Genomic DNA, 27,064 nt, shown 5'->3' with positions numbered 1-27,064 from the left:
CATCTCAAAAACACCTTTCATCATTTCAATAGCACAATCTCACAAATGGATGAAGAGGGGGATGGAGCTCTTGAAATCCCATGGCAGGGCACCACTGATCTCTGAACTCTGTTCTGTGGGATCAGAGATCAGAGCATTATTGCATCAGTCAAATGAGTTCAAAAAAGCATTTTCCTCTCCCTTGACGCTTTAGAAAGGGCACAACTGGAGATTACCTCTTTTTCTGTTGGGAACATCTCTGTCTGAGTCTTCATCTTTCTTTTTGTTTCCTAAGTCACTCGTGTTGACTGTGACGGTAGCCTTGATTTCTTGCTGTGCTACTTTCATGCGATCATAAAAAACCTTAAAGAACTTTTCGGATTTCTTGTCTTCTGTGAGTCGGCAGAAGAACGAATGCTACAAGAGAAAGTGGAACAGGATATATATCTTCTTACAAAGGTATGAATGCAGATTATTTCACCTTTTTGCAATGTGTGACATCCTGAAGGACCAGAAAGTTAATTAGTTTTCAGCAATCTGAAACCTACAAAAACGGAGACTCGGATCTTATTGTTATAGAAGCCAAAGTGTCTCAACTTCAGCAGCTCCCTTGTCAATGGTTTCCAAATGTAATTTTAAAGAGGTGCAGTATGTTGTGCTAGCCCTCACACGTTCAGGCAGCAGAATTCTCCCTCAAATGTGGAATTAAAGTAAATAAAACAAATCAAGGTAAGGACAAAGGAGTTATTTGTAATTTGATTCTCAGTTCAGAAAAGAAACACTATGAAATGTGTAGAGGAAAACCATTCTGCCTTCCTCTCCAGATACCGAAGGCTCATAATATGCAATAGTTGATCTTCATTCTGTCTGAAGATGTACAAACATGGAACAAGGGATATTTTGTGCTCAGTTTCCATTGCCCTGTCTGCACACTTGTTTAAACTCCTTTTAGTTCCTATTCCAGTACACCTCTAAGTGACAGAGAAGCTCAGAGCACTGACCAGTTTTGGAAAGGTTCTGTAATGTTCTTCTGTCCATGTACACTTAGGGACAGAAAGTTGATCTGAAGTTGAGGAGAATACAAATCACGTCCAGGACAAAGAGGAGCCAACATGGGGAGCGGTCAGACAATCCTTGATGAAACCAATATGCTGTTACATAAATCAGTACCAGAGCTTAAACACGACTGAAGGATGAACTTGTAAGTGGGTCACCTTATGCAGAGTATTATGAAATTAGTTAGCATTCTGCAGCGGCTCACAACCCAACAGCTTTACATGATGAATAGGAATGAAACCTGATTTATTGAAAAAACAAATTGAGAACGGGAATAGCAATATATCCTGCCTGCTTGTCTGAGAAGCAGAATACACAGAGCCTTGTCCGCTGCCTTTGATCGCTCCCAGGACAACGCTTCATGACTTTGAAACGCTACAAAGTCGCTGCTTTCATTATAGAGAAGTGCTGCTATTTAAGGAAGTTGGTCAATACTCACGTGAGACATCCCTCCCATCTCTGCAATGCTTCTGGTGACCCAAAGCCCCTCAGGTAAGCTTAGGAGCGTGTTCTTATCTTAGTGATTAACACAGAGGGCACAAGGAGCAGCACATCTGCACATGGAGCTGTCAGAAGCAAGAGGGAGCCACCAACGTTTGGCCCTGTCACTATCCACAAATGAGTAACGTCAAGGAAAAAAAGGAAAGAAAAGGAGATGTTTGAGGACATGCGGTGTTATTTATGTATGTGACGGCCACAAGGACATCTAAGAATCATGGAAGGAAGAAATGTGGAGATTTCAAACATGAAGATGAGAGAAAATGCCTCAGGTCCAGAAGACTGTCCTGGGAAGTGACCAAGGTTTCAGCCAACCTGTCACAAGGGACAAGCTCCTTTCACTACCAGGCAACACTGAAGAGACACATTGTGCCAACAGGCATTGCAATGAGCTTAGCAACAGCACAGAAACCATCCCAGGCCTTCTGACCTGACCAGGATGACTTGGTGAGCCCAAATCATTTAGTATTTGCAGAATTATTCTGTAATCTAATATTTTCTATCAATAACTTTAATGTTGTCTCTATAAATGTAACCAAATAAAAGCATCCATTGAACGATAAGTTACTTATCCAGATCGCATACTTACTCTAAATTGGTTCTTTGACCTGGCCAGGCTCAGCAAACAGAATGCTGCCAAGCATCAGCCGCAGCCACGCGAGGCCTTAGCATGATTTCCCTGAGCTGCTGGCCAGTGACCAAACCCAGCTGGTATCAGCTGCATCTTGCAAATTTTACTCTCATGGTAATTAACAACAAACATATCAATCATAAGACAGACAGAGCAGCATAAACCATTGGCTCCAGGAAAAGTCACTGCTTTATGAAAAACAGCACTGTTTGCAGTTGGAGCCGGTGACCGTGTCAGCTGGTGGCACAACTGAGGAGCCCATAGAGGAGGATTTTCCCTGTGATGAACCCATAGTGAACAAAAGCCTTTTTCTAAAGAACCACGCTGAAGAACCACCTTGCACGCAAGTGCCGTGACTTGCTGACAGGTTTGATTTTTGTCATCTTTTCAAGCTTCTTAACTGACTTTCCACTGCACTTCAGAGAAAAAACAAATGAAACAAACATTTCCAGTAAAGCATTCTTGTGCGTGCTGTGCGTGCATTTGACGGCTGTCACAACACGACTGTTTCAGTTTAGGTCAGTTCACACATACGTATCAACCACATGCCAGCTACCAAAGATACCCTACTTTAAGTAGTATGATCCTGGAAATTGTGTTCCAACAGGTAACTGGTGATGATAATTAAGGTAGAAATCCTAAACTTTATTTCCTGACACAGCCTCAAACCAAAAACTGAGAAAATCTCCTTTTTAAAACCAGAAATAGAGCAGCCATTCTACCTAATCGCACGCCAGGATCCTGGCTTGCAGAGTCACTGAACCACAAGGCTGGCTGGTGTACTAGAACAGAAGTTGGGAACATGAATCTCAGAACAGTTTGGGTTGAAGGATACCTTTAAGATCATCTAGCTCCAACCCTCTGCCACGGGCAAGGATAAAGACCAGCAACCTCTGCTCATACATATTTCAGAAGGACAGAACTTTGGGGGCCTGCTGAGAGACGAGTGCAACGCTACAGCCAAGCGTGACTTCCTGGAGGCAGCCCTGGCACAGGGCAGGGCAGCGTGCCCCTGCCACAGCCATAGCGGGCTGTCCCAGCACGAGGCACCCGAGGCCCTGAAAGGAGCAGAGGTACGAGCACGGCCTGTAGCCGAGGAGCTGGCAGTGGACCAGTCCTCTGCTCTTACTGAGCTCCGACGCCGTGCAGAATGAGACTACATTTTGTTTTGCTACCGGTTGTTGCCGTTAAACACAAGACATCGCATGACATAGAGAGGAGCATGAGGTTTGTTTTCTGAGTGCTGGATTCAGCAAACGCAGCTTTCCAAGTAATGCACCTCAATGAAACGCAATGCAACCCCGCAGCACAGCAACCAGAAAACAGATAATGTGGCTGCAATTAACTAGAGACAAAGGAGGAAAAACTCCAAAGCGCTCACATGAAGCACACAGCTTCTCACACAACGTTAGGTCAGAGTAGGTGAGGGTACATTTTTAAAGCACAGACACCTACATGAACCCACCCAGCAATAACTTCGCAGCTTTCGTTTGGGCAATGGAAAGAACTTTGTTCAACTGCACAGAAACACAAAGGGAAAAGTTCCCCACATGAAGGTCTGCAAGTTCTATGTCTTGCATGAGCGTGGCAGATCTGCACTGCCATGCTGAGCAGACACCTTGTGACACCCAACGCAGTCTATTAAGCCACCGAAGGAGTAAAACCAGCACCACGAGGGGTACCAGGGCACCTGCACAACAACTTGTCCTTCCTTCTCCCCATCGCCCAGCTCTGCTCCTGAAGAAATCCAACCAGAACCCCTCATGCAGTAAAATAACCCCCTTGCACAACTCCAGCATGCTGCCTTGGAGCTAAAAAAGAGACAGTAAGTAAATACCAACACCAGCAATCGTTTTCTGTGTTATGACTTTTCTTTTTCACCAATTTATGCAAAACATTTTGCAGGAGCAAAGCTGAGAGACAAGTGACCGATTTGAGAAATTAAAGGTGAAGTTTAAATGTCAGAGTATTTATTAGCTACAGCCCAGCCCACCCCCGAGCACCATCAGCCCCCTTAGGTCTTGCTCACTAAGAGGGACTCAAGTGGAGTTCAAACAATGCAGCTATTCAAGAAAAGCATCCTGTCTTGAGAAGGCGTTAGAGGTGATGAAATATCTCTCTGTAGTGGTTAGCAACTGTTAGAAATGTGTGATTAAGCTACTTTCATGTCAATTTCCAGCCATTATTTTGTCTGTTTTTTTAAATTATTATCTTTTAAGTCTATGTTCTTTCCATGGCCATCCCAGGTACTTGGTATCTTCTCTTCACATCATGTATAGACACTATTAAATGCTCACCCCTTCATCTTTTTCTTTTCTGCCAAACTGAAGAAATATTTCCACAAATCTTGCTTGCTGCCATTTCACTCAGAATTCATTACATTTTCAATGATTGTTATTTTTTGGCAGTCCTTTCTCTTTTGTAAGCCATTGAAAATATTGGTTCTAGAATTACATTAAAAAAAAAGCAGTAAAGAAAAGGTGCATTTCTTAGGATTACCACTTCACCTCTTGTGCTTTCCCATTCATGATTTCTGACACAGAAGACACAATCCCTAAAGATGAATGGAAGATCAGCTCCCTGTTCCAGTACTTGATGGGAGGCTCATAAGAGAACTTTTTCACACGGTCTGATAGTGACAGGACAAGGAGGAAAGGCTTTAAACTAAAAGAAGGTAGATTTCAGTTAGATATGAGGAAGAAATTCTTCACTCAGAGCAGTGAGGCTCTGACAGTGCTGCCAAGAGCTGTGGTGCCCCATCCCTGGATGTGCCAGAGGCCACGGATGGAGCCCTGTGCAGCCCGAGCTGAGGGCAGCCAGCCCATGGCAGGTTTAGATATGGATGATCTTTGAGGTCCCTTCCAACCTAAGCCATCTGATGATTCAGCTGAGCACAGGGAGCTCAGGGCAGCAGGACTATGGGGATGGGACACAGTGCATACAGGCACAGCAGTGACACGAGCAAGGCTGTGAGCGCCTTACAAACACAGACCCAACTCACAGTGCATTCACCTCACAATGAGCAAAGCTGTACCCGGCAAAGTGCTGCTAAATGGAGAATCAGAACCAGCTGAAAGCAGCCCGCTTCCAGCTCATGCCATCCAAGGGCTTACCCTGTGTTACCCCTCTGCTCAGCACACCGTTCTCCAGCACCTGCCAGCTGGATTTGCCCAAAGGCGCAGCTATCTGCTCTGCTGTCTGGAAGAGGCACAGTTGCTGGCTTGCTTTGCACAAGACAGCTTGGCTTTCCTTCCAGGCTCAGTGATTACGGGTGGACGGTACGTAATCTGAATGATGGCGTTGTGTGAAATATAACCAAAACCTATTAGCAAGTGCTGGATTTGAGACATCTGTTCAGATATGCGCTTCTTCCTGAAGGAGGGTGGCCTGATTTTAGGGAAGCGTTTGGCTGCAGAGCCCAAACAGAGCTCGCCGTCATTCTGCGAGGCCGCAGTATTTTCTGCACCACACCCTCTGCAATTCACAAAGCTGTTCCAACAGAGCGCAGCCGCCGCCAGCCCATCTGAGCAGGTTCCCAAGAACTCCCCAGGAAAACAAACATTTGATTACGAATAAATACGGAGAAGCAAAGCCCCAGCAAGCGCCTCACATGAATCCCCGTGAGCCGCTGTCATCTCCCTCCCTGCTTCTCTAATGTCAGTGAAGAGAAAATATCCGATGAAGCTGACGAGTCAGGGATATTTCAAAGAGGAAAGTCCCTCCAGACAGAAGAGGAAGATCAGCTCTCTGGCTTCCGTTCAGGACATTTTATTCCAACGCTAAAGAGAAATTATTATGGGGCTGTTAACTTGCTTGGGCTATCCAGACAGGCTGCCAGCACGGAGTAATGCAAAACTTCTGTGCTACCCCACGGCTGCAGAACTTGCTTGCCCCTCCCATCCCATTCCTTACAGCGGGACTACTTCAAAGCAGCCACATTTGAAGAAGGGGAACTGCTTTGCTAACACAAGCAAGGAATTAAGCACAAACGCCAACTCCTTATGTTCTGCCCAGATGCATCACAGAATTGAAACCTAACTTTTTCTTTCTCACCCATCTCATGCGGTTATTAATACAATTGAGCTCCTCTCTTCCCAAAGTCTTCCACATCCTGGCTCACTGAAGATCCACCGTTCTGGGACATGACTGATGGATATCATCAGCCTTCTGTAGCTTAAGGAACCACCAAATATTTCATGATGAACATACGTCACAGTTTGAAATAAACCCATAAGGAAAATCTGCTGGAACATCTCAATGCTCAATGACTGGATTTTTTTTTTCCTTGCAAGCTATGAAACAAACTTTCTCATGAAAGCAGAAGGGGGACTTCCAGTCTGTTTTCTCCATAGCATGACCAACCCCCTCTGCTATAAGCATCCACACGCAGCCCTGCCGCTCTCAGCTGGGGATTGCCCAAAGGTTTTGGTGGCTGTGGACATACATACACAACCTAGCCTATGCAAGCCTTCATCTTTCCCAACAAGCATTAAATGAAAGCAGCAGCAGAGTTCCATCGCTCATATCAGGAAGAGCCCTTATCCCCTATGTGTCTTCCTGCTGCAACATTCAAAAGCTTGATGCAATTCCATCATTTCTCAAGGAGAGTCAAAGCAGAGCCAAGGGCAGGGCATGCCCTCACAGCCAGCCCAGGGGACAGCAGCGTGACGCCAGGCGAGCAGAGGGGAGCGGGGCACACTGCAGGAGCTGCAGGCAGAGCCGTGCCTTCCGCCCGCTGCGGATCCCTCTGAACAGGGAGCAGATGGCTTCCACAGCGTGGGAGACTTGGGGGCCTGACCCGCTTTCAGCACGGAGCCTTATTTGAGTTCCTCCTGTGTGCATGTGCGAGCACGCACCGGCGGGTCACACAGCTAATCTGTGCACAGCTCTTGTGTGGCAGGAGCACGAATCCCACTTCCTTGGTGAACCAGCGAGCTGTGTGTAGGTGTGAGAAACAAGGAAGTCTGCAGACTCCCCAAAAGAAAAAAAAAAAAACGTGTAAGATCTTCTTGAGAGACAGAGGAATTAAAGAAAACCATAGCAACAAGTCAGTCCACCTACCCAAACCACCCACCCACCACCAGTTTCATTTGCTGACGCACTTCAAAAACAAGCTGGCTCCTACCAGCTCTGGAAGGTGAGCAAGCCCTGAGAGCTCATTAAATTCCCTCCTCAGCTACTCGTGTGTGCCTGCAGCTAGTGAGCAAGTGGGATATAAATAGAAGTTATATAACATCTCTTTGTTGATTCCTGTGCTTACCAAAAAGAAAAAAAAAAAAGGCAGCATGACCTTGTTTTTCTGAATAGCTTGCCTCTGCCTGCTTGTGGAGGACTTTAATCCTGCTAGGGATCATCTTAAAAGTTGGGTTTGGATTCCATGGAGAGAACAGGGAGAATCGCTGACTTACATCCCTACTTCTTGGAGCACCAGAACCTCATCTGAACACCAAGGGAGAGCCACAGGACAGGTCCCCTGGGATATCCAGACAGGCTGCCAGCACAGAGTAATGCAAAACTTCTGTGGCTCCAACATACCCCAAGGGGTATCAGCCATGACTGACATATAAAGACTCCAAGCGCTGTCACAGCAATCTCACTTCATCCACCTTCAGCCTCATCCAGGCATTATGCTGCCCCCAGTGAAAATTAATCATCATTGTAAGACAAGGCCCCCTAACAGCTTTTGCCTCTCTCAGTGCATTCTTAGCAGGTCTTGTTAGTTTTCAACATGGTGGGGTGTAATGGTAGCGGAGATCCTAGCTTTCACTGTGCTAAATGCATGAAAACACACGTGAAAGAGACCGTGTGCCCAAGGGCTTGCAATCTGAAGTCTCCTCACACCCATGACAATCAACAGCGCATCAGGAGGTGGATTTCCTCAGCGCTAGTTTAATTGCTAGTGCAAGTGCAACGCCTTGTTTTGGAAGGTAACTATGGGGTCTGGATTTGCATCGTGCTTTGTTTCAGAGAGCTCCCTCTCTCGGCCACAGCCCACAGCTCGGTGTGATGCCTGAAGCAGGTCCTTATAGAGATTAAGTAATAAATTTGGTTAAAACAAACCCAAACTGCCAAATCTAAAACACAATTTTGTAACCACATCTCTGTTTTGCATCAGTAACACTTCTGTATTATTTTGCAAAGTTTTCTCCTGATTTTAGAATTTAGATTTTAGCTTGCACCTCCCAGCAGCAGCTTCTGGAGGGTTATCCTCAGGTATAAGCGACCAACAGAAGCAGCTGCACTCAGCTTGTGAGATTTCCATGGTGTCCACATGCTGTTCTCAGCACAAGGCCAACACCTGGAATGTTTTCAGTGCTCCTCAGCGCTTCCTTCCCTTACTACCAACACAATGCACACCAGCTGGGGAGGTCTTCTCCCTGAGCCTACGCAGCAGCTTGGTTCACTTGGTATCTGCTTCTTTCCTATGACCAGCAATACAAGTAGGAATTGGGCAATCCGGATTCAATTGCTTTTCATTCAAACAGGCAATTGCTCAATAACCATCAACCCTTGTTGGACAGTGAGGTACCAAATTTAACAATGGAAACCACAATCCATTTTGCAGGAGCTTTCTTGCTGGTAGCAGTACATGAGGAGTAAAGTCAATCAAGCTGAAGCACATGTATTAAAGTGCAAGACAGAGCTGGAGGCCAGAGAGCCGTGTCAGTCCACCATTTCACCAAAACCGTATTTCCTATGAAACCAGAGGATTGAGAAGCCAGCTGCTACTAATTCTGCAACAGAGCCACATAACCCCACTTCTTTCCTGAAAAATAATCACTTTTTCCTTGAGTACTGACTCCGTTCACTTTGCGTTTGCAGCCCACCTTGGGAAGCCATGTGGATGAAGGGGTGAGGAAAGGCACCACTGTGCTTCCAATCGGCAGCTCTGCATCACACTGCTTTGGGGCAGCACTAAAACTGCCTTAAGCTGAAGTTATCGACCTCAGGTAATTTCCCTTCCTGAAAATACCCACAAGTGCATGTGGGCAGTTTGTCATGTAATCTAACTTTCAAGAAGATCCCTAATTAAACCAGCGGACCGAAGTCTCCATGGAGAGGCTGTTATGTAAGGGACTTGTCATTACCTTTCACAGATGAAGGAAACTCAAAACTCCACGGAGGGGAAGAAAAATACATGGTGCTTCTAATTTGTATCCGGAAGCTGAGAGAAGTGTTACAGAAGTCTTCAACAATTTTCTCTACTGTCATTCATTGCTGAGATTGCTGTAACAGAGGAAAACTCGCCGCGTTGCAGTCTGTGCATGGAATGGGCCACCCTTTGATCTCTTCCCAAGGAGCTCAGTGCTAGGCGTGCCTACAAGCAATAGCAATGGCCCCACTGCTCCTGCAGAGCCAGGCTCCACGTGCCGGCCGGCAGCACCCAGGTGAAGGGCACCCATCCTGCCAGGGCTGCCTGTCCTGCAGCGCTGATGTGAGCTCTCTAGAGGCGAATGCTGAGGGTTACATAAATTAATAAAAGGCTTTACATAATTTTCAGTTCGGTGAACAGGAGCATTCGTCAAATTAACCTGCTGCTTGGCCTTGACCCTGCAGTCCCATCTCCACTTCTGTCTCGTTACAAATGAAGGCAGGCATCCATTGAAGGGGGAGCAGCCATCCTGCTTGCCCCAGCTGCTGCCCCCCATGCGTGCTTCTGTTACCAAAGCACTCACAGGGTTTCTAACATGCACCAAAAGCTAGAAACAACAACAAACTTCTAAAAGTTTCCATCTGGAGAGCTTTAAGTGGGCAAAGACTTCTCTGTCTTTCTCCCCAAACAGTTCAGCCCTTATAAAAAAAAAAAGCAGAGCAGTTTGGTGTAACGTGTGTGCTGTCCTCTTGGCCTCTAACCTAAGATAAACCAGGAATTACTTTTCTCATCCTGCTTCTCCTCCATATTAATTTTCTTAACAATACAATAAAAATCACTCCTGCCAATTATAATAAGGAACATTTCTAATTTGCTTTTCTGCTGGAGTTGCCAACCACCTACTTTGCCTAGCCTTAATATCGGCCCTGCGTGCACTTAATGAAACAGCAACACCTATTCCAGTTATCCCTTCCCAGCATCACCGGGATCTGCTCTCCCACTAAAGCTCATGGGAGTTACCCGGGAACTCCCATTATTAACCACATTACAGTCGTCATGTGCAGTTCCTGTGTGTCACTGCAGACTTTTGCTTAACTTCAGGCTGAACTCATTTCCCGTGTGAAAACCTGGAGTTAGGAAAATGCCGTGCAGAGGCAACGCATTTCTGGCTTTGCTGTCAAAGCCTTTTTACGTAACCCGTCCCGATCCCACTAGTTTCCTATTCTCAAAGGACTGTAGGTATAAGCAGTTTAAGTTCAGCAAAAACTATTCACATGCAGCACAGAGTGAACTTACTCAGAATCCTACAAATGAAAAGCTGCTAATAATAACAAAAAAATGAATTGAAATGACAACAAACTGTGTTAGAACACAGTGCCAACGTGAGCCGACTTGGCCAGGTTGACTGCCACAATGACAAACGTATCTGATGAAACTGAACGATTATGAGCCCGATGACTGCAGATGACTCTGCCACTGACACATACTGGAAACTGCCATAGAATTTCAGAAAATCCACGCTGCAGGTTGCAGAGGTTGTGCAGCCCTACCTTATATGCAAAATGTACAGCATGAACATCAATGGGAGAACGACTGGGACAAAGCATCACAGAGTACTGGGTTAATTTCTATAAACACATCCAGTCTCACAAGCACGTCTAGTTTCCATAAGCCAACAAAAAAATTTGCAGCCTGTTCTGTAAGAAAATAAAGTCTTACCAGACAGGAGAGCACCACACTGCCATACTGTTATTAAATCTGTACTGTAGTGAAAGACTGCTTCATAAAATATGCTAGATGTGCAGCTGTGCAGGCTAGGAACTACCCCATGCAAAGGCAGACTTCCCCCCAGCTAGGTGAGCAGCTATGCTGTCTTACTAACCTGAAGAGAGAAAAGCTTTGGTTCCATGACTTTACCATGTCAAGATGCCAGTTTAACTTGAATATCATTCAGCAATTACTGCGAGGCATACGGAACTGAAATGGTGATTTTACTGAAGAGCAAGCCTGCACGTTCACTTTGATTCACTGGTGTTGAGCCAGCTGTTCTCCCAGAAATTAACTTTTGTGGTTGGCGTTTGCCTACATTAAAGTTTTATTTACTTGGCTTTCATGACTCAACTACTACTGAAAGATGAGAGAGCTGAGTAAGTGCCACTCTTGACTAAAGTTTTGGAAGTTTCCATGGGCCTGACGATGCTGGAGACCATGCAAGCAAAGCAGGGCCTCAGGGAACTCACTAGCTATCAGGATGTTAATCTAGGCAGAGATAAGTCAGGGAACCCCTCTGAGCACGGATAAGCCTTTTTTGCCTTTTGCTATTAGGTCACTGGATTGTTATAGCATAGAATATCTACCCTGATAGAATATTCACTTCATAGAATATTTTCAATAAAATCTCATCTGTACTTTGCATGCAAGAGTAAGAGCTGCTGGGTGTGCCAAGACCTCACAGTCTGCAGCACCAGCTGCCGGCGTCGCCAAGCGATGTGGTTCCTAAAACATTCCGTTCTGCAAAGCAGCAGATCTGTAACCCCCAGCTCCCACTGTCCTGTCAGGGCACACACACACACACACACACACATGCACAAAGCAACTGCTGGCTGTTCAGGACAAGGTAAAGGCAGCCACAGAACACTTATTCCCAAAGGGAAAGGATGGAAAATAGTTATTCTGGTACAGCGGAAGTAACTTCTATAAAGGCAACAGCACAGCAGAAATTGGCAGGACTGCGACACACGGACGTGATCTTCTGTAACCACTGTATGCCAACAGCTTGCTCCTAACCACAGCTATTTCACGGACTCCCAACCTGCAGTTATAGACTGCAAATGCAAACTGAAAAAAAAAAAAAATAAATTGCTTTTTTGGTGAAAGAGGTGTCTTTGGAGATGGATGGAACATTTCCCTATTTGTTTTGACCCGATGAGCTAAGAATCTACTTCCAACAGAGACACATGCACAGCAGGAAGTGGCTCTGCTCACTCCATTAGCTCTGGATTCCAGGACAAGCAAAGGCTCTCTCCATCTCAGGCTGGTGTAGAATTTGTTTTTCCTTCCAGCATGACAGTGTGAGGTTATCTGAGGCTACCTGTGATTCTCCCCAAGGAGCGTTAATTCTGTCATTGTATTTTAAGATGGTATAGGATTTCAAATGCTCTGTTCCCACTTTATCTTCTGCAAAAACTTCACTTGAGAGCACTCGTACAGGGAAAAAAGAGGGCACTGATTGATTGCAGAGTGAAGAGATGAAGGAACCCTAAAAGGTTCCCTCTTCTCTTAGCAGAGGTTTGTGTGAAAACAAGATGGTACTGTAGATGTAACTGGCGGTTTTAATCATAATCATTTATTATAACTTCCCAGAATTCAGCCTCATGCTGCACTTCACCAAGTCTCACCACCTCCTGCTACCCAGAGGACAGCATAGCTGCGCATCTCCAGTCAGGAGACCTTTTCTATGGCACTGGATCTGCTTTTGCTGGCAGGCTGCTTTCCCAACAATCAGCAACTCAGTTCAGCTCACTCCACAGCTGCACAAGCCATACAAAAAGGGGACAAACAGAGCTAACAAAAACAGTAACGTCCGTTTTGGCTACAGCCCACAGTTACATTAGATTGAGCACAATGTGGAACGCTGCCTTCAATCTGTTGAAACATTTATTCCAATAGCTGCCACGGAGGGTCCAGCAAAAATAATGTCACCACTGCAGGGGCACCTATCTGCTGCAATGACACCAGAGAATGGCTGTGGATTTTGGGTAGTGTGGTTTTCAGAACAGAAAAACAAGTCAAGGACCATAGAGGTGGTGATGTTATACAGAGAACAGCAGGGTCACGTATATAAGGTTTTCTTAGTCCTGTTCTGAAAATGCTATCTGGGTTTTCTTTTATCTTTAAGTTCTTAAACAATTGTTCCTCAGCAGCACAAATGGCATCAAATTATAAGCCTAAATCTGTATGTATATCAAATGCTTGGATCTGTCTTCTCTCTGAAAGGAACAACCTGTAAAATCGACCTTTCTAAACAAATCACTGATTGTTGCCTTCAGAGATGTGAAACAACTGGCAGCAAGGCAAGGAAAGGGGAAATCAGTCAAGAATAGCTCTATGTAAGGGCCATTGTCCACGTCTGGAACAAACTGTCTGCAATAAAAAGCCAGAATAAGATACTACATAATCAATAAGGGTAGGCTATTTTGCCAAAGTGACACTTTCTTCCTGTTTGGAAGAATACACCATTTCTCAAATGCAATGAGCCAGTTGCTGGATATTCACTAGAATCCATAGCAAATGCAATTCTCACGTAGGGACAACAAATGCTGATTTAAAACACAGCAGTGAAGCACAGCATGATTACAGGAGAACAGTGGTAGTTTGGAATTTACCACGCAGTGTTATCTTTAATTCTGATCTGAAATTTAGGACCTATAGTTGTAAGAGTCCCAAAGCATCTTGCAGTTGCTTAAAACTTACTCATAAAAGCAGTCACATTGACACTACAAAGCTGTTTTGTTACACGTTCACTCCTCCATATTGCCCTGGGAAATACCTCAATTACCTAGTGCCCATGCAAACATTTAATAAATTTACTTTTGCATGGCAGGCACTGGTATTTCCCTTAATTACAGGTCAAAGATCATTTAGTCATTTCCCCTTCCATTGCTTAAACCTCCTCAGGTTTCCTGGATCTCAAAAACATTTCCCTTCCCAACACATTTTAGTCAGAAGATTAATACTTTCCATTTTCCTACCTGTATTGTAGTGTTGCCTCCTTCCAGAAGGGCAATGGCGAGTAGGATGCTCTCGTGGAAGACTCTGTCGCTGGTGGCATTCATGATGAGGTCTATGACCAGGTTGGATGCACCTTCTTTATCCAGATGACACTGAACATCTGCTAAACTCATCTCACCTCGGCTCATTGAACTCGATCCAGAGCTTCCTCCTATAAAGTGATGATGATAGCCTGAGAGTCAAATCCTGCCACCCTGAAGTGATGGCACCTCTCTTCTGGTTAAACGGTGAACTATCCCAAGTTGCACCCATTTTTTAACACTGACGAACTCAACATCCAGCATTTCTGCAAGGAAGGTTTTTTTGTGGTTGTTTTGTTTTTTAACTAAGAGCACAGGTAGGACACACTGTGTGATGGGCACTTAACACTGAGGCAATACGTGCGAAGCAGGTGGGTGCTGTCCCTGAGGAGAACAGCCTGGGCTGGAGAGGAGAAATAGCTACTGCCACAGCTAGCTTCGTTCACAGCACAAGCTGGAAAGAGGGCTGATGTATGAAAAGCTGAAAGTAAAAGAGAACCAAGGGATACAAGGAGATGAAGGTTCTGCAGCACCAGCGAGGTGACAGAGGGAAGGCAGGACAAATTTGAGCAGATGGCAATGCCAGTGCCATGCCGTACAACTACAGAAACATAGAACTGGATGGATAAACAGGGCAAACAAGACAAGCACACAGGAGCTGGTGGAGGAGACAGGGAGATTGAGAACTGAAGCAAAATGATCTAGAAAACGAAGGAGTATGACAGCAGGCAGTGCTGTGCAAGAGCAAATGTTACTGCATCCCAATTTCAATTGGAGGGCCAGTTTTTATGCACTTGTTTGTTGCTGATGGCTTGCAACAGGGTTACCCTGTGGTCCGCAGTGGCAAAACCCACTGAGTGGGGCTTTTTAAAAACTACGCTCTGCCCAAGTTCACAAAGCTGGGAAAGGCAGGAGGTACGAGCTCTTCTCCATCTGCGAGCAATTTGTTGGGGTTTTCGTTTATTTATTTTTGTGAATTTTGTAGAAACAGAACAGCAGAGGAAAAGCCTGAAGGAAAAGGCGGTAAGGCACCATTGGGTGATGGAGACACACAGACATCCGACAGCCCAGCTTCCGTCCCCCCTGCCCACCTCCAGACCCCGCAGCAGCCCGCCTGCCCCCAGCCCACCTCCTGCCCCGGCCTTGCCGGCGCTGCCAGCAGACAGGGGCCCGTTGCCGAAGCTGGTGAGGCTCTCCCTCCGTCCCGCCGGCCGGACGTTGCCATAGTAACGGTTGACCAAAACTTGCCGCAGCGCCTCGCCCTTGATTCAGAGAGGACAAGGAGAGCATGACTTGAGGTTAAGGAACAGGTGAATGAGCAACAGTCACAGCAAGAGCACCGCCCTGCCATTGCTCTGCGTGCAGCAGCGGAGGGGGACGGAGATCCCGGAGGAATTCACCCCACACCTCCCGGCGGTCCGGGGCCGCCTGGGACACCACGTCTGTCTCCAATGAGACTAAGGGTTCCTAGCGCTGCAAATGGCGGCAGTCCAGGTTTCATCCTAAAGCTTTCTGGTCAGATTTTATTCTCTAAGAGACTTTTTACATTCGTTTTTTTTCCTTTTTTTAGTTAAGAATTATTGTCTCAGGTTTCAATGTCAATAAGTGGAACGTTGACAGCGCCCGCATAAAACGAAGAGGACGAGAGAAAAACTAACATCAGAAGGAGCTCTGTGACCCCGCATCCCCAGCACCGTCCCCTCCTGTGGTTCCGGCGTTGGTCACTGCAGGGCTGCCAGCCCCACTGCAGGCACAGCCCTGCAGCTCCCACAGCACACAGCAGCCGAGCACATGAGCATAGAGCCGCGGGGCGCCGCTCCTTGGGTGACCCTGACATCCCAGGGATGTCTGCACGAAGCACATGCTGCTGTCATCAGCACAAGTCAAGGGAGAGCAAAGCACCTCCCAGGTCGAATGTTAGCCCACAGAGCTCGCTCTGTGCTCATTTCAGCCTTTGCAAGAGTCCCCAGTAATTGAGAGGGCTGTACAAAAGCTGGCTGTACTGCTGGCAAGAGGCAGATACAGAAGCGCTGCACTTGGGTTGACAGACTTATGTAAGGCCTTTGTGCATTCAGGAAGGCGGGCGATTATTTAACAGCAAGCTGCTGCTCTGCTGCTGGGCGCGTGCTGTGCCTGCAGCAGTGCCAGCGACACAGAGGGGACAAAGGGACTTTATAAGGAGCCCCAAAGATCAGAACTAGCCACCAAGCATTTCAATTTGAACATCCGTTAGGATAAGCTACAGTATCTTCCTCTCCATTTGCAAAACGTTTGATGCTTGTTTTCAGTTGTATTTCAAATTAAATTATTGTCTGCATATAAATTCAAGTCATCATCCAATAGAGGGCTGAGTATTAGCTATCGTGCAAGTGAAGCCTTGCTTTTTCAGCTCTCACTAGAGGCCCTTAAAACACAAGTAAATGTGTTTAAGCACACAGCTTAGACGTGCATCAGCTAAGTCATACAGACCCAGCACTGCCACGGTCAGACCGCTTTTGATACGGAGCTAGCACAGCCAAAATGTCAGTTAGGTGAAGCCTTGTACTCGGTGCACTGCAGGGACAAAAGCCTGCTGGGACCTGATCTAGCAACCCGCTAACGTCACTCCCAGGCCAAGAGACCCCACGTGTCCCCACAGCAGGCTGGGATCGCTGCTGTCTGCTGGCAGCCGTGCTGCTCACAGAGCAGAGCTGCTCCTACCGCCCATCACTGTGAGAGCAGCAGCACAGGAACTGCATTTTATGGAATCAGATGGGGACGGGGGAAATGGCAGGGAGATGAGATGTCAGAAAAGCTCTAGCGGAGCTTTCCAACCAGCTGCTTCCAAAAGTTTAAAAAAAAAAAAAAAAAAAAAAAAAGGTTCTTTTGGAAGTAAGAGGAGAAGAAAATATCAGAGCTTTTCCAAGGGCATACGCTTCCTATCACTGCTTGGGCCAAATTGTGAACATGTAGGAGAGGCAAGAGACTAGCTCAAAAGCTCAAGCAAACTTATCCCCAGGGAGCAAGTGACTGACTACATGGCAGCATTTAGCACATGACGGAGTGCTTTACTCACCCTTTCTGTCTCAGTCTGGCAGGTAAGGAAGGATATGTGACAGAACAAGGCCAAGACAGGCAAAAAAACCCTCAACTACATCTTCCTTCCACACGGGTACTGATTAAAAGGAAACCTGATACTTACAGCACCCCGTGCCAAACCCAAGCTGCTCTCCCCATTGCCTTTTCTGTTAAGCTGACTAGTGGCTGTCTCAGCATCCGGCATTTAAAAGCAGCAGTTTCTACTCCTTGGTAACAGTACTACAGAGATCACCACTTTGTAGTAATGCTATGAAGATCAGAGCACACATGTGACTACAAGAAGTGCTGCTTAGCGAGCTGCCCGCATCCTGAGCGCAGGGGGTAACTCCAGCTCCTGGGGCTGCCTCCGGGCTTTCCTTCCTGGCCATCGTGTTGAGTTCTATGGCACTGCGATGCGTACAATATGCAAACACATCAGATGTCTGGTGGCAGTAAGGAAAACCAAATATGCTACCTAAAGAAATCCAGAAGCACTCAGTTTTATCTGCACGCATCTTCAAGGTAAACCAACAGTAAGCAGCATACAAACACGATTAAACATATGTCAGTAAAACAGATGCGGTGCACAGATCAGGTGTTATCAAAAACCTGTTATGACTTTGAAACAGTAAATCTTTAATACAGTTTAAGAGTGAAGCACTTATCAGTTGCTGCTCCTAGCAGAGAGTAGAAGAAATTAATACATGTATTAACAACGTCAACTTGTCAGCCTCGTTCTTTATGAACGGGCAGGTGGGGCCAAACAGGCAAATTCCACTGGCACCACTGGGTGCTGTAAGTGTGACCAGAGCAGGATTCGAGGCTGAATCCCAAGCAGCCAAGCCTCACCCTTCCTCAGAATACAACAGGAGCTGCCCAGATGCCCCGTTTTGTAAACACTGCTGCTAGCCTTGCTAACTTCAACAGGCTGACAACGAGCAGATAACCACAGAAGTGTCTTACATTACTTCACTGTTCGCAAAGAAAAGGTAGAGGATTAGTTCTGAACACGCTTGACTGCTGTACATACCCTTCTATGATCCTCCAGTTGCCTCTGTGGTAGACTTTGATCAAGCTCCTGCTGCTGTGCATGTAAAAATTTCCTTTTAAAGCAGAAAAACACTAAAGAGACACTAACATCTTTGCACTCATGGAAAATATTAAGGGAAGTCACGGCTGAAGGCAAGGGGGAGATGAGAAAGACCAACTGACAAACTGAACAACACATGAGCCCTTCCCTAGCTCCAACAGTACTCAATCCGTCTGCTCTGACACCGGCCAGCAGAGCACATGGCATGCACGTGTGCCAAGGCATTCTCATGGATTTAAAGGAAACACAAAGTCTATCTAATTGCACAGGTACCACATGAGAGTTTGTCAGAGCTCAGACCATGCATTATGTCCATGCACACATAGACACGTGTACACACACACACAAACACTCCCTTCCCACTCTACACACATTTCTGGTGGAAGTGAAGGCACTTGAATGCATCTGATCCTGGGGAGCCCTTGCCAAAACCTATGGGTTTTTCATCCCAAAGCCAAGGACTTCACCGATATATTAAACAAAGCCCCTTGGCACGTGTAGATTTCCAAATAAAATCTCTCTCACTTCAGATGAGAAATATGTAAAGGGAGTAAATACTCGGGAACTTAGTACAGATTGGAACTTCCACCTTGTAAAGCAGTAATACATTCACGTTCTTGTTGCTTTAAAGCATTCTGAAAACACTGAAAAATTCTGAAACCACGCTATGCAGGGACCCATCTTAAACCAGAAGCCATCTTCCAAGCATCTCAAAGTCGTTCTGTGACCACTGAGAACTGCAACTTAGATTTGAACACAATTCCACAAAAATTGCAAGTACAAAGGTTTAAAGAATCACAGTCTGCATTTTTTCCTTTGTAATTTCAAAACACAAACAGAGAATCAATATACTCCTAGATTAAGACTTCTGTATTGTTTCACTTGGATTTGCACTCATAAAGGATCCAGATGTAAAATCTACTGACGTAACTTCTGGGCATCCCCCTAATTCCAAAACGAGCTGAGATTTGACAGATTTTTATGTCTTATCATCCCCTGTTGATGCTGGGATGTCTCAAAAACAAAAAGTGCCTACAGCAGGTCACTAAAGAGCTGGGGATCTTCATGCAGTGAAGGGGCCATTAATTATTTCACTGCGGCCCTTCAAACAGGACACCAGGCTGTTCTGGAATTGTGAAACTTCTGCTAGCTTCTTTCATCAGCTCCAATTCCTTATCAGAGGTTTTACAGTGAGATAAGGGGAAAACAAAATTCCTTACAAGGAATCACAGAAATGAAGTCTTCGGCTGCTACCAAGGGAGGATTTCAGCAGATACTTCTCGAAGAGCCCCTCTATTAAAAGCATAAGATCAACAGCTGATAGGCCTGCACTACCCAGGACACATTAAGCTGCTTGTCCTTTGGGTCCCTAGCTTCATCCAGGAACAAAAGATTTGGGACTGGTTTACATGCTTTTGTGTATTTTCTGAGTCTCTTGCTGATGCTGTACCACTCCAACCATACTTTTCACTGTCTACGCCACTTAAACACACATTTCACAGTTTTTTTCTAGCAACAAGACACTCCACCAGGACTACTTCAAGACACCAATATTTGCCTGTTGCACAAATATGGGTGGGTGACACACCTCTACGGAGCTTTCTGCTTCTGGAGGCTGCGGCAGCTATTTGAAAGTAAAATGCAGAAAAATTAGTCATTCTTCAAGAGTCTTTCATCTCTACAGAAATCTAGTGGTCAACACTTAGTGGAAGGGAACTAGCAAGCCACTCAACTGCACCTGAGTCATCACAAATGAATTATGGCATAATCATCACGTACACCCTCCCAGCCACCCACCATGCTCCCAAGTTCTGAAAACGGAGCAGGTATACCTTGAACATCCCAAACTACTTGGCATAAGCACAAAGGCACGAGCTAAAAGCTATCGTTGCAGGTGCACACGGGGCGCTCAACCCGGAGCTGCGCTGTTGGGCAGCGTGCTCACACTGCACACACAGGGATCTGCCACGTGCACATGGAGAACAGCAGCACACGCATCACGGGAACGCAGTGCACGCATCCCCAGTGGGAAGCAGCAAATGCTAAGCATCACTAGGAGACTTAATATGCCAGTTTAAAATTTTCTGTGCATTCTAACCTAGAAACGTACTTTTCCTAAGATAAAAGACAAGTAATGCAGAACCAAATACAAGTAATGAAATATAAAGCTTAACGGCAACAACTTCTCAAAATTAAAACACTGACCACATTGGAACATTGATGAAGACAAGCAACTTTCATCTAGAAGAACTTAGACGTACAACAGAGACCTGAGCATTCAAATGGAACTGCCTACTTTACAGTGGGCAAATTGGTTTAACCTCTCAGGAACAGAGGCTAAGAAATCAGGCTCTGATGATGCAGCAACAACCAATTAAGCCCGCTGCTGACTGCTCCATCTGCCCAGAGGGCACACAAACTAGACAGACAAATGGGGCACAGGCTGGGAGAGCAGCTGCAGGGCTTTAACCTGACATCCGCTGCAGTTAGGAAACACACAGCAGAGGATAGAAAACTGCTGGGATCCCAAAGCCTAAATATGGTGAGATTCCACTTCCCAGGAGGGAGCCAATGAAGTGAGCCCTTCCCCTGCTCCTCGTGCAGGGGCTCCTTGACAGGGAGAACCACTCTGTTCTGCTCCTAATAGCCTTTCCTCCTGGCTCCTTTGCACAGCCTTCAGTACACCGCTTCCTTGCATTGTCACCTCTCTTGGAAACCACACAAGCATGCAAACCATTTCTTTCTTGGCTAACTTGGAGCATGGAGTACTTGAGCCAGAGGACCAAAAGTTAACAGGAAGACCCTCATTTGTGCAGAGGAACACACAGTTCCTGCTCAGCGTGCTCCACTGAGCACACCCTTGGCTGCTTGTGGACTGGATACTGGGAAAGCTACATGGAGTCATTAGTGAGTCTGGGCACATTGTCCTGACACCACCAGCACAACCTGCTCTGAGGCAGAGCAAAAACCACCCCCCTCTTTATGGGTTATCAGCAACAGCACGTACATTGCAAGGGAAATTGGGCACCTTCCTTCCAACGGAGACAGAAGCTGGGAGGCCAAGTGGACACGACTACAAGTGGATTTCAGGTTCCGAACAAAAGCTCAGGCTAATACCATGATAAGCCCCAGTTAATAAAACCTGCATGGATGCTTTGGGGCTGAAAATCAGTAGAGATGAAGAATGAGCACGAAACCAATTTGATCTTCCCAACTCAGACTGAAGAACAAATTCCTATACCTTCCCACTTCAGCCCAGACAGCACGTGCGCACAGCTCAGCGTGTCAGGACCAGCCTCACAAACTCATCTGCAAACAGAAGCTGCAGGCCTTGGCAGGGCTCCAGCAATCATTTCACATTACCATGGCCTTCAGCCACCTTTCAGTAAGAACATACACTCCAAATACCGAAATCACTATTCTCCACGACAAAATGGGTTAAAACAGCAAAGAATTATTGAGCTACCGCGCGCTGCTTCACACTACCCTCAGTACTGCAAAAGCAAAGCACTCGCTTATGCTGTACAAGAAAAGGGAATGCAGATGGAAGCATTCATTTTGCTAAACTCCCCATGCCTCAATATCCCTCAGTTCTCCACCCAGAAGAAATGCAGTGGCTCTGGGAAGGGTCACAGGGCCCAGAGCTGCAGGGCACCGTGCTGAGAGCTGTCAGCTGGAAGGCAATGAGCAGCAGAGGCAGGGCGCAACGCCGTGCCTTTTCACCAGCAGCAGTAAAAGTTCCTTTCCACTTGCTGTACAGAAAAACCCCTCTTCCTTTTAAGTTTCCATTCCTACAAGGCTGGCAAGTAAACCACTCATCATTAGCCATAACAGGAGGACTGCATTTCATTTGACCCGTCGGTGACTGTAACACCTGTACCATCCATTTCCCCAACACGGGCTGTGCGTGCTTCCCAGGGCTGTTTTTATCTGACTCAACAGTGGATGTGTCCACCTCAGAAACCACCACAGCACTGACAGCTCAAGCCTGAACTTGTTACATCTCAACCTACTGATGTATGGAAGAAGTTCTGGTCCTTTTTCTTTCTTGCTTATAGAAAGGTATGAAAGTTTTATTTTCATTTGCTTAAAAAAGAAATAAAAAAAAATAAAGGATTCAAGCACCCAGCACTGCAGGTTAAAAAAAAAAAAAGGAAAATGGTTTGAGGAAATACAGACTTTCATTTAGGTTTAAAGCCTCAAGATTAGTTTTCTCATTAATTTTTTTAAACCCAACAATGAGTAACAGTGCAGGACAGAAGCAGTGAAAATGCCTTAAGCACATTTAAAAGGCAGGCAGAGGTTCCCATTCGTGCAGATGGGGTCTCCTCCAAATAACACCTTCAGCAGCACTGGATAGGAAGCACCTCACATCGTTAGGTCAAAAATGGCCGGAAAACAGTTGTACCAGGAAAGGCTGCACACATTTGTGAGCACACGCATACAAACACTTCCAAAACAAAAAACAGATCCTCTTTTCTTCAGCCCTACTGAACTTCAGGATTTTGACCCCAAAATACTTGCAGGCAGAAAGCCTCTTCCAGTCCTGGACACTTCTAACTTCAGAAGACTGGCAGGTGGCAAACCTGGGCTGTGCAATTTGCACAAGTAAATTACATTTTCCAAACCACGCTGTATCTCTTCTGGGTCGTTTCCAGGTCTCAACCAGACACGGAAGGGATCGAGCAGTGCAGAGCAATATGAACTAACATCTCTACTGAGCAGCACTCAGGACCAATGCTGAGCACTGTGGAGTGGACCACATTAATAGCACGGTGCAGGAGGAACTGGGAGCTGCCCTGTGCTGCCTAGGACGTTGGGTTAAGTGACAGAGCAGTGCCTTCTGGTCCTGAAATCTGTGCGTATGGCATCTCATTATCAGGGTGGTGAGGAGAGACTTGGCAGAGAAAGAAGTAATAGGGGGCAAAACAACTAGAGACACATCCAGCGTCACTCAGGCCTCTGATAGCTAGGTTGGATATGCAGGTATCAAGAAATAGAGCGAAGATGTCAGATGCAGCTTAGCAGCCGACTGCCCTGCTTTCTCTGCCCTAACTCTGCTCCTCAGCTCCTGCCCAGGCAGAGCTCCAGCTGGATGCAGGCGCTGCCCTGCCAGTCCTTCCCCACACTTCTCCTTTCTTCTGAGCCTCTGTTCTCTCTCTGAAATACATCTGTGCAGCTCTTGAAACACACAGAGCAAAAGCAAAACGTTGTCATTCTACCAGCTATTCTGACTCACGACAGCAGACAAGAGAACCAGTTGTATAGCTGTCCTTCCTAAGTCCTCAGAAATAACTGACAGCTCTGCATGAGTTACGTGCTAAGTCTCCTATGTAAGGCCAACACTGTTCCTGTGTAGAACCAAGAAGAGTTGGGGCGGCGCAGCTCTTACCAGCTCTGCCATTTCCATCTTCTCTACAAATTCTGCGTTAGCAGTTTTAATTAAGCAGTAAGATGGTGCCATTTTTTCTTTTTCTTTTTACAAACAACTAGAAGTGTTCCAGTCTCCTTTTCCAGAGAGCTTACCAATTCCAGTTCCAGTTTGTGCAATAAAAACAGTCCAAAGATTGCAGGATCTCCGAAGGAAAAAAAATATAAAGCAGCCCACAAAAATTTATGAGAGCCTGCATTTCCTCTCCTGGAGACATAACAAGTGAAGCACTGTCTAAGAGCAAAATACACAGAGATGACCTTGGCACAAGCTCTCCCTGCGAGGAAAACAATTTAAAAATGCATCCCCTCAGCACTTAAGAGGTTAATAATTTTTCCAATTTCAGTAATCAAATATGCACAACATGGCCTATATTGTGCACTCCGCTCAGCTTCACAGTTCATCACTGATGAGCAGCATCGTGGAGGTTGCTTCAGTCCATCCCTTTGTGCCAGGATTTTGAGTTCCCTTTCCACCTATGTGAAACCTTAAGACCAAAGCGAAGAGGGGAAAAAAAAAACACAAACCCACAACCTCAAAACTATATGGAGTGGGCTTAAAGATGTAATTTGGTGATGATTGTTTTTTGGAAGGAACCTTTAGGACTTGCCAGTTCCAACCCCTGTGTGGGCTGGGTGCCTCTGGCAGCTCAGGCCTTGGGCCCCTCCAGGCACAGAGCACCCACAGCTCTCTAGGCAGCCTGTTAGTGAATTGAAAGATAAATTGATGAAAAGGAGGTATACTCAGTTCCATTAGTTTCCTTCAAGTCCTAAACATCCTCAGCACCAAATGGAAACTCAGGTTGTCGCGGGTGCAGGGCTGGGTCTCTCAGGCCATCGATGGGGGCAGGACCAGGAGCACAGCCCCACAGCAGCGTGCTGGAGCTGCCTGTCCTCACCCCACTGCAGCCATGGGGCTGCAAGGCAGCCACTGCCACAGCCACCAGCACAGGGTCGGCTGCTGGCAGCCACGGACCTGAGGCACTGTAAACAGCTCCACCGCCTTTATTGGCAATTACTGCTGAAGGTCACACATCAGCAGCGAGCCTAAATTCCAGGAAAAAAAGCTGTTCTTATGTAACTGCTGCTTGAATGTTGGCAGGTGCCCAATGGAGCAGTTCGCTGCAATGTGGCTGGGAGGGGAGAGGGAAAAAAAAAAATAAAGTAGGACATCTCCCAGTCACATTCAGCATCCTGAGCATGCCACCTGCAGGTCAGCACTCAGACTTCTCACCTTTTTAATCAACAAGATTCACGTGCTCCTTCAGGACACCTGCACTTCATTGCAGCACAGCCATCCACTGGGGCCAAGGGGAGCCCAGGGTGCAGCCTGGCGCCCACAGCTCGGGTTTGGAACTGCAGAACCCACACTTATCATTGGATTTTGGCTTCTGCATGTTGGGGATCTAATTAAAAGCAAGCTTATTGTAACCAGACACAACTTTGTTATCACTGCTGGGCACAGTTTCACACTGAGTGGCACCTAAGAAAAATTTAGGTTGGTCTTGCTGGCAGCTTTCCCAGAAATAAAAACACAGCAGAGCAACCCTGAGAGGAGTACATTAGGAAAGGCTCAGCCCAAGGGCTTTTACAGAGACCATGAACCTCAAGGCTGGAGGCGGGCATCTCTATTGCTCAAGGCACTCACATAGAGCTGAGGCTCCAAGCTCTGCAGCCCCTTCCTGAGCCCCAGCCCCAGGGCAGGCTGTGAGCAAAGCACTCCCCAGGCTCCGGCTATGGGTTGCTGTGGCTTTTATTTTTATCAAAGCAAATCTTGTTTCTCCTCAACCTTAAGATACCTCTTCTGTTCTTCGTTTTAAGCCAGTCTCATGCACATCCTATCCCTACAGCTCTAGGTCTACAGCTCTACAGGAACCTGAAATCTTTGGAAATATTGCAAGAATTGCTTTTCTTCTTAATGCATCGTAATCCCTCTCCTCAGAAGAATCCTGCATGAACCCTGCTGCAGTACTGGATGCTGGAGAGCTTGAAAAACATCTACAAAAGCTTAAGAACTCCACCAGTTCTCCGTGGGAGAACTCCAGCTCCTTCCTGTCCCTCCTTCCTAGCAGCAATGCTGAAAGCAATCTCAGGATAAATCCCTCAGCAGAGAGCACAGAACCTGGCCAAGTGAAGGCAGTGGGATCAAAGCAGTGCTCGCTCCTGCCCTGCCAGCACGCCCCACACCACACTGCCGATCCTTCCTGCCCTGCAGGGGATTTCCTGCCCCACGGTGGATTCCAGAGTTATTCACTGCTGAGAAAGGCACTCCCTTTCTTCGCCCTCAAATGCTAGCAGGGGCTGCAGCTCCTGTTCTCTTCCTGCCACAAGTCTCTGTGACAAATGCATGCACCTTTTCACATCGCGGGGTTCAGTGACTCTGGAACACCCCGCATTGAAATCGCCCCGCAGGAAGCAAGTGGAGGATGTGAAGCTCAGACTGCTCGTACCATCCCAGGAGCCCTCAGAAATCAGGCAGCTCTGCCCTCAGTTATTTTACTGGAGTCTTACCCTGAGCGAATAAGGAGCACTTCAGCTGGTCAGAAAAATTACATAATGCAGAGTTAGGCAGGGAGGGCATTTATTAGCTCTGCTGCCACTAGAGATTGCTGTGTTTTTTTGTCACACACGTGTACCATGGCCAGGGGTGACAAGCTGAAAAAGGCAACGCCGGGATGCTTTCAGGAATCACCAGTGCTTCCAGACCCTGCTGGATCCCCTTCCCACACACCCAACACCTGTGCCTTCCAGTAGCTGCTCCACCACAGAGCGACTGCATTCCAACGCTGCAGCCTCAAGAGCAGATCCCAAATTGCTCCACACGCTCCGGCTGATTTATTGCAGGCAAAGGCAGTGCATTGCAGCCAGAAACTAAGTGAGAAAGAGTTTCATGTTATGACTTAATTTGCAATTAAACAATTCATGGTTTTGTCTGAAGGTTCTCCAAGATGAAATGCTGCTGCTATTCTGGGATGCGCCGCACAACCTGGGGGTCCAGCACCTGACGGAGGTGTTTATGTGTCAGCAGGATCATTTTTCAGAGACATTGCTGGTATGCAAGCCCCAGGTAAGAAGGGAAAAAATCTCATTTAAAAAGTAGTCGCTATTTCAAATCCGATGTGTTTCTCCTCAGAGAAAAGTTACCCAGATAAATGCAGCTGATCAGCATCCAAATGGAGTTCTGCAGAAAGCGGCTTATAGTTCATCATCTCTTCCACTGAATAAACAGGAGCAGCACTGTGAATATTTTAAAGGGTTGAATTTTGTTGCCTCTAAATGGTCGGTTCAGGAGATAACACAGGAAACAAAAAGAGGAAAACGCTTCTATCTCCCTGGCATTTCAATGAAATAAGGTGCTAATCCATCACTTTTGAGCATCATACATTGATGCAAAAAGAATCCCAATATTTGTGCCCACA

At 46.4% G+C, this 27,064-nt stretch overlaps 1 protein-coding gene across 1 annotated transcript in view; it reads right to left on the bottom strand.

The window, feature by feature from the left end:
* Positions 1–27,064, bottom strand: part of ITPR1 (inositol 1,4,5-trisphosphate receptor type 1) — a 145,651-nt gene that overhangs the window by 42,490 nt on the left and 76,097 nt on the right. Inside the window, exons 40-44 of the mRNA XM_052678430.1 lie at positions 19,804–19,839; positions 18,156–18,209; positions 15,198–15,330; positions 14,009–14,199; positions 216–396 (exon numbers count right to left, since the gene is read on the bottom strand). Coding sequence (XP_052534390.1) covers positions 216–396; positions 14,009–14,199; positions 15,198–15,330; positions 18,156–18,209; positions 19,804–19,839 — 595 coding nt within the window. The remainder of the gene's footprint in view (positions 1–215; positions 397–14,008; positions 14,200–15,197; positions 15,331–18,155; positions 18,210–19,803; positions 19,840–27,064) is intronic.

Source organism: Tympanuchus pallidicinctus, unplaced genomic scaffold (genome assembly GCF_026119805.1).
Source record: "Tympanuchus pallidicinctus isolate F22 unplaced genomic scaffold, pur_lepc_1.0 scaffold17, whole genome shotgun sequence".
Lineage (NCBI taxonomy): Eukaryota > Metazoa > Chordata > Aves > Galliformes > Phasianidae > Tympanuchus > Tympanuchus pallidicinctus.
This window is presented reverse-complemented; position numbering and strand designations above follow the sequence as displayed.